Below are 14776 nucleotides of genomic sequence, written 5' to 3'. Positions count from 1 at the left end.
TTGTTTATTAAATATCTGAGCTAGTTCTGGGATCCTAAACCTTCGGACTAATTATTTTTCATGACTTTTCCAATCATTCATCATTAACCGGATTTTAAAAAAGATTACAGATTCTAAAAAAAAAAAAAAAAAAATCTAGCCGAATACAAATTTCTTGAACATAACCATGTATTTATACAAGTTAATAATAAATCTTAGGATTTATCTTTTTATTTTTTTAAATGTTTAAAATCAGCAAAAAAAATGCTAGGGAAAAAACTAACAATTACTTTTCTATTTACATCTATAATATATTTCTGTTCAAAGCTGTATTTTCAGCATCATTACTCCAGTCCTCAGTGTCACATGATCCTTCAGATATCACTCTAATATGATGATTTGCTGCTCAAGAAACATTTCTGATTATTATCAATGTTTAAATAAATAATACAGTCGTGCTGCTTCATATTTTTGTGGAAACTGTGACAGTTTTTCAGGATTCCTTCATTAACAGAAAGTTTAAAGTACAGAAAGTTCAAAGTACTTTTGTAACTCAATTTAACGTGTCTTAAAAAAAATTCTTACCTTAAACTTTTCAAAGGTAGTCTTTCCACAAAAATATTAATCAGCAAAGACATAAATGCCACAGGAAAAAGTTGTATCTGTTCTTTAAATATGCCATTCCATAACAGACTTATAGAGCGCATTTTGTAATAAACTTTGTCACTTATACACTGCACACGAACAAAGCATTGTGGGGACTATAGGACGCTTTGATCTGGGCTCCAGCGTTTATAAATGCTGTCAACTCTGTTTGCACTTGTGTGTGTGTGTGTGTGTGTGTGTGTGTAGACTTAGACAGGATCTGACAGTGGCAGCCTGATGTGTGTTAAATAAGAACGTCAGAGTGAAACGGTGAAAGAGCTCTTAGAGAGAGAGACTTCTCTGATCACCTGCCAGACTGATCTCTCTCTCTCTCTCTCTCACACACACACACACACACACACACACACACACACACACACACACACACACACACACACACACACACACACACACACACACACACACACACACACACACACACACACACACACACACACACACACAGTCCTGACCCAAATGTATGGCTTCAGTGCAATAATAGCATCTTTCTGACACCAGGCTCACTGTACCCAGCGCTGAGAGCAGAGCCACACACACAATGAGAGAACAGACAGATTGTACAGAACAGTTTCTCACTCTGCAACCATCCATAAACATGTCATTTTAACAACAGACTTCATCTATCTGACATTTCCTACAATTACGGCACAAATCAGGGCTTGGAACTTTAAAACACAGTCAAAGTTTTGATATTTTTCAACAAAGTTGAAAAGATGAGTGAAAATTAAATCTTAAATCTTTAAATCTAAAAGTGTTTTTTATTTTATTTTTTTAAAGGCGCAAACAAACGAAAGGTGATACACTGTGAATTCTCCCATATGGTTATTATTATAACTGAACTGCCAAGGCAACATTTATCATATTCATGTTGTTTAACTTGATAAAAAAAAAAAAACTGAAATAAAAACTAATAAATAATAATAAAAAATATAAATATATTCTAATCATTAATACTTAACTGTTTTAAATTAAATAAAAACCAAACAAAATCTCATTCAAAATATATATAAAAAAACTATAATAGTATCTCAATGATACTATAATAACACTTTTTAAATCAAATTTTTCAAAAAACTGAATATGTAACCAATATGTATGAAATTCGTTAGGAATTTCTGGGTGAAAATTGTTTTAGATAAACTTTTTTCAGTCCATTATTTTTCAGATCACATTATTATTATTATTATTATTATTATTATTATTATTATTTTAAATGTCTTCATTTTGCATTCCTTTTTCCCCGTGCAAACCAAAAATGCCTGAAAAAAAGTTTAAAACACTTTGTAATTGTTTTAGAATTATTTTACACATTAAATGACTAAAAACCAATCAACAGACATCAATAACATTCTAATTTAAAATTTCTGATAAAACAAACAAACACACACACACACACACACAAATATAATACTATCCCACAATACAGTTAAATTGACCTATTTCTATTGTGAAGGAAAATAACAATTTGAATTAAAGCTGCAAGCAGCAGATCTTTCTCCATCACTAGAGACTGGCGAACTCATCTCGAAGCTCATGAAGCCGAGAGCTGACACACTTACTGTACACACAAACCACAACAGCAAACCCTGCTGAATTCACACACACTAAAAAACTGAAACTGAATACATCGAGATCAACTCTAGTTTTCAACACACACTGCTGAAACAGGGCACCTAAACCCCCAAACAAAAGAGAGGAAGGCTGAATAAAACGGAGAAGAAGATATAGAGAGGGGATATATTGATTTTCTTGTAAGGGAAGTAGGACAGGTAGGTTGCGAGGTGTCCCTCAGGTCCAGAGCGTGTAAAAACCTGTCTGTGTTTTTATGTGCCATCGTTGGTATATGTGTGTGTGTGTGTGTGTGTGTGTGTGTGTGTGTGTGTGTGCTGGTGCCAACGGTTCATTAACACCACCTCCAATAAAGCCTTTATCTGCAGCTCACAGACACAGCTCTGACCACAGCAGAAACCGGACACACACTCGCTCGCTCGCTCTCACACACACACTGTAGAAGTTGGTGTGGTTAGAAGATAAGGGACAAGCTCTCCAAATTCAAACTTATTAACAAAAAATTGACTAAATCACAGCTAAAGCCACACCTGTATGTAACCATTAGCCAATGCGATCTCACTAGCAAAAATATATCAGAAGAAATTAAAAATTTAAAATATTGCCCACCACAGGACGTTACCTGCTATCAAATTCATTTCAATTTGAAAGTCTTGAAAATCTTGAAGTACCCAGTTATCGTATTTTAAAGGTTTCTAATTTTGTTTTGGTTTCTTCTACAATTGATTTACATGCATCCAAGGTCAAAAAACACTTTCATGTACATGTACATTGCAGCAACCCCTCAACGAGTCTGAAACGGTTAATTCAAGTCTCTCTAAACTCCTCCTTAATGAGAGCAGACTCTGCTCTGATTGGTCAGATGGCCCAGGCTGCTGTGATTGGTCGACCGCATACAGCAGGTGTCGGAAACAAAACGCGCATTACTATATCTGAATGTGTGTGTCGTCAGTAGATCATGTGCTGAACTTTACACTCACATCGATGCTTTTATTGGATTGCGCTCTTGTGTTAATTTAGCCTGTTTAGTAAATCTGGCCCTTTGTGCTGTAGTATTTTTACTTCTTCTTCCACATTTATTTTATTTAAAGGTGACCTATAATTCAAAATTGAATTTACCTTGGTATAGTCAAATAACAAGAGTTCAGTGAATGGACATGACATAGAGTGAATCTCAAACGGGACTGTTTTCGCGTTCTCATTTAATTCACGTTTATGAAAAACACCCCTGAAAAACGGTCGGTTCTCCACACAATACCGACTGTGACGCAATAGTCGGGATCATTAATATGTACGCCTCCAAATATTTGCATAATGCCAGCCCATGTTTAATGCCAGGCTGAACTGCGCAGCCGAAGCATGGCAGTTGCTCAGTGTGGATGTACACATGAACACAAAAGTATTTTTTAGTTCCTTCATCTGAGCCTCTGAAGAAACAATGGGTTAATTTTATTTTCTCTGGAAATTTCCAAACATTTCACTGAGTGTTTCCTCAACTTGGGCCAATACAGAGCTGGCCTCGGATCGAGCCACCAAGCAACACTTTCTGATGTGTAATTGTTCAAGTTCAGACAGGTAAGTTAATCTTTCTCTCAAAATCGTTCAATACTGTTTATGCATCAGTAAGTCAAGCCAGTGACTAAAATATCAGCTTCACATCGTTTCTTTTAGTAGGATGAAAATAATCGTATTTAAATTGTGAACAAATTATATACAGAAAGCGATCAAAGAACAATCTTTCCACACAGCGCGAGTTTATCTGGACACTTGCCAAACTCGTTATGAAATCAATGACGCACGTTACACTGCACAACGAAGCTCTTACTGTATTTACATCATCGTGTTTGCATTGGTGAAAGCATTAGAGAGAGTGCAGAAACTGCTTTGCAATGATAAGATCTTCATTCTCGCGATCAACACACTGTCATCTGCTCAATGCTCATCACGGCAACATTTTATGTGATGGGAATAGATCTAAATACTTTAAAAACATCTCACGATTCGTTAATCTCGATAGCTGTTATAGTAAAAACGTATAATAGCAGTAGTAAAAGTTTTCGGGAGAGAGTTTCACATGTAATGCGTTGCTATTTCTTATGCAAGCATGCCAGCCAATCACAGCAGTGGCCGCGGTTACACTGAATCCCACAGCAGACACGCCCCTTCAAACAGAGCGTTCAAATCAGAGGCTAAAAGCAGGCTAGGAAAAATGCCATTTATTTCTAAATTATGATTATTTTTTATCTAAAAAACATACTAACATTATAAGGGTAACCCAGGAAACATTATAAAATAATAAATAAAAAAACATTCTAGGGCACCTTTAATATTTCACAATTCTGAGAAAGAAAAAAAATCACAAATGCAAGATATAAACTCTTTATATCCCACAATTTCTCAGAATTACATAGTCCATGTATAATAAATGAAAGTGCCACTATTATGCTATTTTAAAGGTCCCTTATTTTGTTATTAAGGTCTCCTACAATAGATTTAGATGCATCAAAAGTCATAAAACACTTTGATTTTTTCATAATATACATTGCACATCACATCATTTCTCGGAGTGTGAAGAAGATTCAGGCCCCGCCTTTCTGAGAGCCTGCTCTGCTCTGATTGGTCAGACGGCCCAGTCTGTTGTGATTGGTCGACTGCTTACAGTGCATGTCAGAAACCAAATGCCCATTATAATATTTTAATTTCAGCTCTTCCTCAGCACTTGACATACACACGGACAGTAACGATAGCGTTGTTGTTTTTCCGTATCAATTGACCCTTCGCTAAGCCCCGCCCTCCTTAGTTACTGTTGCTACGCCTGTCAAGCTTTCGCGGCTGCCACGTCTATTACAGTGTGAATGCACCGGTGTCAGACATTACCAAGGAGATATTTAGTCATTTTTGGCGAACAAGTGAAATATCTGAGAGAGCAAGACAAAAGGGACTGCAGTATGCATTCGAGGGATATATCCACGACATAATATGCAACCGATTAGAGAATAATTTCATCAAAATTGAAGCTAAAGCCTATAACGTTAGATCCCAGCGCAAGCAGCAGCCGCCTCCTTAGCAGACCATTCACATGGGAAACACACAAATTGAACAGCTATGTTCATGCACACCAGAGTAAGTGAAATGTGAAAATAATCTAATATCAAATCAATTTAAATCAAACAGTTTATCCATCAATCTAACACCGGGAGAGCCGCGATCGGATTGAGGTAAAGTTACAGGGGTAAAGTTAACGTTAGTAGGCTGTCCGCCGTCGATTAACACAATGCTGAAACATATTTTAAAGTATGTCAGTGAGCCTCCGTCTTGCCTTTAATCGTCTTATTTTACGTTCAAATATATGCATTAGGGCCCTTACATAGTCAACGCATCGGTACGCATACGCGTGCGCAAGGCTACACATCGCTACGCTTCGGCCGCCATTATGCGTCGATGCGTAGCCAAATGTGTCATCCTAGTTTTTGATACGCGACGCGCCGATGCACGCAATACTATGCGTTGTCGGTGGGGGCGACATTGCAAGTAATGTACATAAAAAGGTATATTATTATGTTTACAGAAGAAGAAGATTTGAATACAATGGCGGGCGAAGAGGAAAAGTTATGCGAGCTTGTTCGTATACATCCTTTGTTGCCGCCGATGTAAAATCAGCAATATGCACTCCTCTTCAGTTGCCATTTTGATCTGAATATTACGTGACCCGACTCTAGACTCTACTACCCCCTACTGCGCGATCGGTGTATTGCATTTCACGCATCGCCGGTGACGCTTGTGTACTATGAAAAGGAGCGCGTAGCTCGCGTCGCTCGCGTTGCTTGCTCGCGTTGACTATGTAACGGCCCTTATGAACAAAGAACCGCCATTATTTCCAAGCAATAGGCGTTTTTTTTTGTTAATCCTGTCGACATTTAGTTGTGAATGGGTCTCCACACTGCTTGATCCACGCCCGGGATTTCTCCTCTTTGGCTTTTAGGTTTCGGGAAGAGAAAAAATGCCACCCCACCGTCCAAACTTTTTGAATACCGGGTATCAGATTAGCACAATCCATACGCACAACGCGTCGGCATGTTTCCCTCGCTCGAAAGCTTGACCGACCTCCCGCGCCTAGTTACGGTTGCTAAGCCACGATTGGCCAGTGGCGGTTTTCGGGCGTGGCTTAGCGAAGGGTCAATTCCAGCGCGAGTCTTCTTTAGAAGTGCAGGAAAGTGGATTCCCAGCGCTGAAAACGCGTCTTCTCAACATATCGACAACATGAACCAAACTCTTCCAGTGTCAGATACAACTACAGTGTTTGTACAACTACAACTAAAGTAGACGTTGTTTGCGGGTAGCCAATGAACACCATAGACTGACATTATGCAAATGTATAACATAGATTTGTAACAGGCTGGAGTTACTGTCACGACGCACACACAGGGAAACAGTAGATCCAGTAGCAGTATGTTTATTGGGTAATCCGTACACGTAATCCAGTCCAGGCAAGGGTCAAACACCCTATAAGCAATCCAAGAACAAAACAACAAGAACGAGAAACGAGCAGAAACAAACCTCAGAAGTGTGGGAACATATCTAACAAGACTAACACAGAACAGCTGGGAACAATGATTACGGGGAACAGCTGAGTGCAATGAACTGATGAGTGACAGTAAAAGACAGAATGCTGGGAATTGAAGTCAAATGTGAAGGACACTGTGAGACCGAGGACCTCTAGTGATAGACAAGGGAACACAACCAGACACTGTGACAGTTACTGACGACTCGTTTTGGCAGTTCAGAATCAATACGTTTATTTGTCGTGCATTTTGATCTTTAAAAGTTTGCAGACCTTCTGCATTCACAAAGCTCTATTGCACACTGCATGAAAGGTAATATTCAAAAAAGCATAATAGGGGCACTTTAAATATAAAGTGAAATTGCTGAAACTGCTGATTGCCTGTTACGTTCAGTTTGGCTTCTGTTTTGTAGTCCTGGACTTTTAGTTTGTAAATCATTGTATGCAGTGTTTCTTTTCAGTTTCCATGGTTTCTTAGCATGCTTTTGTTAGTTGCTATGGTTACTCATTGTTTCATTGAGTTGATCCACCTGCTCCTTGTTTAGCTATTTGGTTTCTCTGTGGATTTATAGCCCTCATTGATGTTAGTTTTCCGTTCTCGTCTATGTTTAGTTGGTTGTGAATCTCCTGTTGTGAATCTCCTACAATGCTCCTGCATGTATTTTGTTAAATTAAGTGACGGCTGCGTACAGATCCTCCCTCACTACTCTCCTTGCTGCAACTGCCCAACACAGGACGGTTCTTGTTTTGTTATTCTGTTACCAAAATTGTGTCTAAAAACCCATGCTTTGTGTGTTTTTGCAGAGATCAGAACTATTTTTTTATTTGTTTGGATGAAAAACGGAACATAAAATATCGAAGTAATCCTCATCCTTCCCTCGCATCCTGCAACAAATCCTTCCCCCGCGAGTCAAAATGACCCGAAGCCCTAAAATTAAACTCTTTTTTTTGTTGTTGTTCAGAAAAGCTTATATTTAAAAAAATTTAAATGCTTTTTTTGGGTGAGATTTTGACCTAAGGGGGTCAAACTGACCCGCGAGGAACGGATGTGTTATTATTTTTATTACAACCAATTAAACTCAATTTTGTTTTTATGTGTATTTGTGGTTTAAGTGTGACAAAAGTCCTAAGGTATTTGACCACTCCGATGAATATTAAATTTTTTAATTATAAAAGGGAAAAAATTACCCGAGGGAAGGATGAGGGTTTGATTCTCAGGCAAATATATCTCGGTCTAATGCCCATCTACAGCTCAAAACCATGTCATGTTATCTATAACAGCTAAAACTTCACCAATGTGGTTATATGAGATCGCATTAGCATTCATAGAGATTTATACATAAAGTGTAATTTTCTTCAATTTGTTGTTTTGCAGTCAGAAGGAGCTTCAACTTTAGAAACTGGTTGCCCGTTACAGGATTTTTTGTTTTATTTTGTTTTGTTTTACAATGTTGGGTAACACTTTATTTTAAGGTGCTTGTAATAAGCAGTAATTAACAGTTAATAAGACACTTATAAGACCTTATAAGATGCATATAAGATGCATATAAGCATTAACTAAGGATAATAAATAAATACAATTAAATAATACATTTCTCAAGTATCAATACTTTGCACTTTTAGAACAGCCGAACAAACATAAATGGTAACACAAACTCCCAGACACTTAAAAATTGACCTTCCCAAGAGGGAGTAGTTTCCCTGATCTCTTCAGGGCTGGACCTTTAATTAACCCTTATATGAAGTAGTTAATGCTTATATGCATCTTATATGCATCTTATAAGGTCTTATAAGTGTCTTATTAACTGTTAATTACTGCTTATTACAAGCACCTTAAAATAAAGTGTTACCCAATGTTGTGCTGCTGAGATGACCTATTTTTCTTGCCAAAACCCAGAAACGAGTTAGCCTTTTAGCACTTCCTGTTCCACCATCCCAAAGTCAATTGTTTTTTGAATGAGTTTTTGAATATGAAAATTTTGCTGATCACAGAGTTTATTTCCAGCAATAATCCACAAGCCAGTGGAAAAATCATATTGTTTTTTTGTCGCGGGAACCAGGGTGATGCGAACTCACGGGTTGGCCAAAAAAAATTAAATTCTATTGCCAAAATTGTTTTATAAAACCATGCTTTGTATGTTTTTCTAGCAATCTACACTACATTCAGTGTTGGGCAGTAACGCAGTTACTTTTGACAGTAACTCATACTGTAACGCATTACTTTTTAAATAAATTAACTTACCGTTACCATATGGTGCGTTTGTCCGTTACTTTTTTTAATTAATTAATTTTGGCTGAAGTGTAGCCTACAGCCTAACCTGTTTACAGCAGCGACGCATTGTTGGTGGTAGGGTTGCCACCCGTCCCTTAAAATACGGAATTGTCCCGTATTTACAAGTAAAATGACGCGTCCGTATAAATCAATAAGGGACGCGATTTGTCCCGTGTTTTACATAAGGCCCACACATAGCCTAGTTGGATAATAACATAGGCTTTACTATACTAATAGCAAATAGCCTATAAATAAATCAATTTCACAATAATGTTACATTATGATTAGAATCAAATGAATTTTGTCCATTTTCTAAGCTTAGAAAATGCACATTTATACGGGCTGAATTTTATAGGCCTAAAATAAATATTGTTTAGTAATTATGTGAATTACACTGCGCAAACTACTACCCACCGAATGAAGAAGGGTTGGCTCTCAGTCTCCACAGAACAAAATATTCATTTTATTTTATTTTTAGTGTTCGCATTTATGAGGAAAAAACAATGTTACGGACGTGACAGTTCTCCGTTACGGACGCGACGCGCTCTGAAAGCGGCACTAAAAGATGCTTTAATACTTGCAGAGACATCAAACAGAAAGCACAAAACCTTTCTTTAAAGTGAATTTCGTTTTGTATTAATTGTATCTTAATTTTAATCAATGTTTCATCAACCAATTGCCTGGATTTAATAAATAAGAAGTAAATATAGCAGACGATAGATAATCACGAAATGGAGGCGCCGGCGCGTGAACTGGAGTTCGTCTCATAAATGAACCGAAACTCGGCGTATAAGGTAACCTACTTGCCTCACAGACATGTCTACTTTTAAACAGAACAATTCAAAACGAAAGAAAACAGACTACAGACTGCTCTCTGCTTATGTAATCCGTATGAAATGTGCATTTCTCTACTGAAATGGCGCGTCTACTGGCGCGTCTACTGCGAAGATCGTGAGTCACCTCAGAAATCCTTGTGATATATTCAGTTTGTGCTGGTCTGACTCAAATAAAATAGTGTTTAAAAATTACTTTCTGTTTAAGTCAGTTTTGTGTTTGTATAGACCATAACGCATAAAAGGGCATTAATGGGAACATTAAGTTTGTGTCTTAAAACCATGTTTTGTTGGTGTTCAACACTAAATTTGTGCTTGTTTGGATGAACACTAAAACATACACAATAATAATAATAATCCTCAAGCAAATGTAGCCTGGTCTAATGCTCATCTCCAGCTCAAAGCCCTGTCCATGTCAGCAGAAGGGTCTGAGGCATGGCTCTGTGACGCGGGTCACCAGTCGCACCTTCGGCAGAGACAGAGAAGCGCAGATACAGGGTTTCCTCCCACTGGAATGATGATGTTTTTGTTTGCAAACATGCAATCAGTCAGTGCTAATGGCAGCTGAACTGCACCCTAATCTTTAATCGACTGGCTAATTAGAAAACATCATGCAAATTGTGTGATAATTACATCTTAATCGTTCCGTGATTGGACGAGTGGAGTACGCAAGCGATAGAGGGCAGGGATGAAAAAACACAGGAATGCCATCCTAAACACGGGATATACTGGCTTAAAGGTTTCTAAGAATGCAATCGTTGTCATTGCAGGCTGACTGTTATGTCTGTATCGCATGAGACTGTATTGTTTGATAGATAACTATATAATTACGGGCAGCACAATGTATAAGGTAAAGTGTGTCATTTCTGAGCCGCTACACTCTTAGAAGAAAAGTTCTATATGCACCTTATTCCTGACGACCTTACTGCGTTTTGAATTATGGGTGGCACTTCCGGTTTGGGGAACTTCCATTCGAAAAGGCTGAAACGAATCATTTCAGATCATAAGGTTGCCCTACAAATAAAGCTGATCCGTCAGTTTGACTGGATGAGCTGTCAATTCTCCTTCATGATTTATTTTCAGACATAATGAGAATAACGTTATACTTGGTATTTTAACGTGACATGTTATAACAAGAATATCTATGGCAAGAGCTCTTTTCAGTCGCTGCTTTCTTTTCCTCATGATGATTTTTATTTTTTCCTTTGCAATCCGCTGTAAAAGTATGAAAAAGGACAACATATACGGCACATTTGTGGTCTGTTCTCACGAATTTAATTTACGACATCCCATTAATAATTCACTGGAATGCACAAAGAATCTCTCGTTATTCTCCTCAAATCCTCACGTTTCTTTCCAGGTTTGTTTTCACACGTAAATGCAATTTATAATCTGTCAAAATGACGGAAATCACTTTGATATAGTGTCACGTAATGCTGAAGTTAATGAACATTTTTGATTAAGGCTTGTTATACAATATATTTGCCTATACAGTGATATTTAACCAAAGACTTGCGCTTTCGGGGGTATTTTTGGTCTGTTGAAAGTACCTTGTTGATTCTTTTAAACTTTTAAATTTAATTTTAATATTCGATGGTTGAAGGGTGAGTCGATTAATGTCTCATTGTGACACTTTTTTAACGTATTGCGTTCATAGAGCGAGCCTTTCACTGATTGTGCACAGCTTAACGGAAGTTACACCCATAATTCGCGCAAAGTGTCATGGGGCGCAGGAATAAGGTAGATAGACCTTATTCAGAGCAGTGCCATGACGTATGAAAGTGAGGCTGTGAGGGATAGACTTACTGTGTTTTCACTGTCATTCGCTGTATAAAGCTTCTAGATCACTTATGAGGTTTTTTTGTCTACTGACATTTCTTCAAAAAGATTTTTTTTTGCCGTGTTTAATCAGCAGAACAATCTACAAACACATTCAATAACAGCACAGGCCACTGAAGAGATGTATGTCTGTCCCTCACAGACTCGCATTCATTTCAGATAGAAATCAAAGATGGCGCTGCTGTGAATCAAGTCTAAAGGATTCTGTCAGACACTTCACATACTGATCCTCAGGGGTTCCCGTCATGGGATCATTTGATAGATTAAGCTTTAATTTTTTTTTTTTAATTACATTTTATGAACTGAACAGCTCTTAAAAATTGAAATAACATGTTATACATGAAAGTATTGTGCAATCATTGAAGACATTTCAACCTTTTTGGCATGAAGCATTCTTTAAAGACTCCCTGTAGTGAAAGTTTTTAACATTGTTTATATGTCTATGTGGTGTTTTTAATAAGTCAAACCATGTGCAAATTCATTAGTCAACACCATTGTTGTATTTTTTTTCTCTTTAAAACTTAAAAAGACAAGTCTCAAAAACACAGTTTCAAACCTCCCGTTCCCTATCTGTCATCTTCGACGTGATGTCAATGACTGGCACTATAGGGCCAGATTTACGACCGGCTTGCGTCAGCACAAACCCTCTTTTGGCATTAAAAAACACTGTCAGGATTTACTAAAGACACACAGTGAAAAATGAGCGCTGAAAAGGCGTGGACAGGGTTATTTTTGCGTCTGACTTTATTGCATACGCATTTGTAGGAGCTTCCCTTTCAGACGCACAGTAGCGGTTTTAGGCACGGGCGAACCGGGCAGTCGCCCAGGGCGGCATTTTTTCATGTCACATGGGGGGCGGCACGAGCAGTTAAAAAAAAATCCTCTGCACCGCGAAGGTTTTCTATTTTCTAGCATTTCAATTCAATTATTGGTAATGGCGCCCCTGCTTGCTGAGAAGGTGCCGTGCACAGAAGCGATGTCAAGGGAGTCTCCTGATTGGAGGAGCTTACCAAGGGGCCGTTCACATATCGCGTCTTTTGCGCGCTCAAAGTCGTTATTTCAAATGTAGGCGCACGGGAAGCGCGCTCATAATTGAAGCGACGCGCTCATTTTTTCCAGGAGCAGCGAGATGATAAATGTTAACCTTTTTTTTCAGTAAGGGGGTGCACCCAAACACGTGGGTGTTTTTCTCTTCTCCGTAAATAAATCTTTTAGCAGAGCTACAGCAAGCGTTTTTCTGTGGTGGAAATCCATTAGCTACTAAAACTTCTTTGTCGTTGTGGAGAGCGCAGTGCATGGTTGTATAGCAACGACAGCCATGGGAAAATCGGACCGAATTTTACTATTAATAATAAAAAATAAGCTACTGTGCTTATCAATAAAGATAAATGTCAATAAAGCTAAATGTCAGGAATTTATCTTTATTGGCTCATTCTTTTTATAAAGATGACTTAAAGGCTAAAATATGTGAGGTTTATCTTTTTATAAAATCTAATAAAAGTTTATTTGAACGTGTACATGTTAGTAGATAACATAAAAGACACTCCTTTAAAATTTGGCCATCATCTTTAATGTTATTAACTTGGTGAATTGATTTCATTTTGTATTAGGCCTACTTTTTGAACAAGATTCTGTTTAACCGCGATCATTTTGGTCACTATATTCATGAAATGAAAATAATTTTCATAATGATCAACTAAAATCAACTATAATTATGTGTTTTTACAGTAGCCTATAATATGCAAAGTACAATTTTCTATTAAAAAATAATCTCTGATTCTGTCCTGGCATTTAAGAGTGGCATAGGCCTACAAAAGCTATTTTAGGTCTAAAACAGTTTGGATAGTTGTTAATATTAAAGTTATTAGAAATTATTTAAGAGATAAGTATTGTGTTACTACATATGTTGTATCTCTCGGCCACTTTCACTTTTAAAAACTCTATTTCTTGACAAAGTATAGTTTAACAAGTCATAACTAAAAGTGTGCCATGCATAGAATTCAAGGCAGTAACCAATGAGCTAATGGTTCCTCCCTGAAAGTTAGATTAATATAGCAAAATAACTGGATTTTCTTACTGTGTTTTTCAAATGAACGGTATGTGATTTTATTGTTGTTGTTTTTTGTTGTTATGTGGGGGGCGCTAGAAGGGGGTCTCGCCCAGGGTGTAATTCAATGTAGAACCGCCACTGCAGACGCAAAATGTATGTGAGGAGAGTATTTAAATGAATCATGCAAGCTGATTTACTAAGGTTTGCGCTAGTCAGTTTACTGGTATCTGCACCATTATTTACTGCCCCAAAAAAGCACATCTTAAACCAGACGCTAACTGGTAGATTGTGTTGGTCATAAATGATCCGGCTGTGTCTGTGTTCTTTAATGTGTGTGTCGTCAGTAGATCATGCGCTGAACTTTACACTCACATCTGCGCTGCGCTGAATTGCTCGCTAATTTGCCCTGTTTAGTAAATCTGGCCCTAGGGATCATTCTTGGGAGCCACAATCAGCTCTGATGATTTGAGAACCGGCCAATGAAAATAAGCGAGTGGAATTTGCATGTGCCACTCCTCTGGACATACGGGTGTAAAAGGAGCTGGCGTGCATCCACTCATTCTGACAGTTGTCTCTGTAACTTACAGTTAAAGCTGTTGTGAGGTCAGTGAAGTGATGTTCAGAAGATCTTACCCCACAGCCGAGTTCATTTCCTGACTCGCAGCTGACTCTCCTTCCATCAGCCACAGGAATCAGCCCGGCACCACATCCGGGAGCGGGACACAGAACTCCCCCCATCTGAAGAACACACTCCTCGGCTGCGTAGCGCTGGTAGCGCTCGTACTGGAAAACAGAGAGGGGCCGAGGCTAAAACACAGCTCGTAATGTTAGAAACGGATAGCTGATCCCAAAAAAAATGTCATTCCAAACCTCCATCTTTCTTCAGCAGAAATAAAAGTAGTAACCAAACAACTTTGACTTCCATTTTATGAACGAAAATATTTTTCATAATTTTTCAAAATATATAATTATATTATGACCCACAGAAGAAATAATGTCATACCAAT

General features: G+C 37.9%; 1 protein-coding gene across 1 annotated transcript in view; it reads right to left on the bottom strand.

Moving 5' to 3' along the window:
* Positions 1–14776, bottom strand: part of prkn (parkin RBR E3 ubiquitin protein ligase) — a 233418-nt gene that overhangs the window by 6815 nt on the left and 211827 nt on the right. The window contains exon 9 of the mRNA XM_056250233.1: positions 14403–14552. Within this exon, the coding sequence (XP_056106208.1) occupies positions 14403–14552 (150 nt within the window). The remainder of the gene's footprint in view (positions 1–14402; positions 14553–14776) is intronic.

Source organism: Rhinichthys klamathensis, unplaced genomic scaffold (genome assembly GCF_029890125.1).
Source record: "Rhinichthys klamathensis goyatoka isolate OS25496 unplaced genomic scaffold, OSU_Roscu_1.1 h1tg000003l_1, whole genome shotgun sequence".
NCBI lineage: Eukaryota > Metazoa > Chordata > Actinopteri > Cypriniformes > Leuciscidae > Rhinichthys > Rhinichthys klamathensis.
Note: the sequence above shows the minus strand (reverse complement) of the source record. Positions and strands in the feature narration are given on the sequence as shown.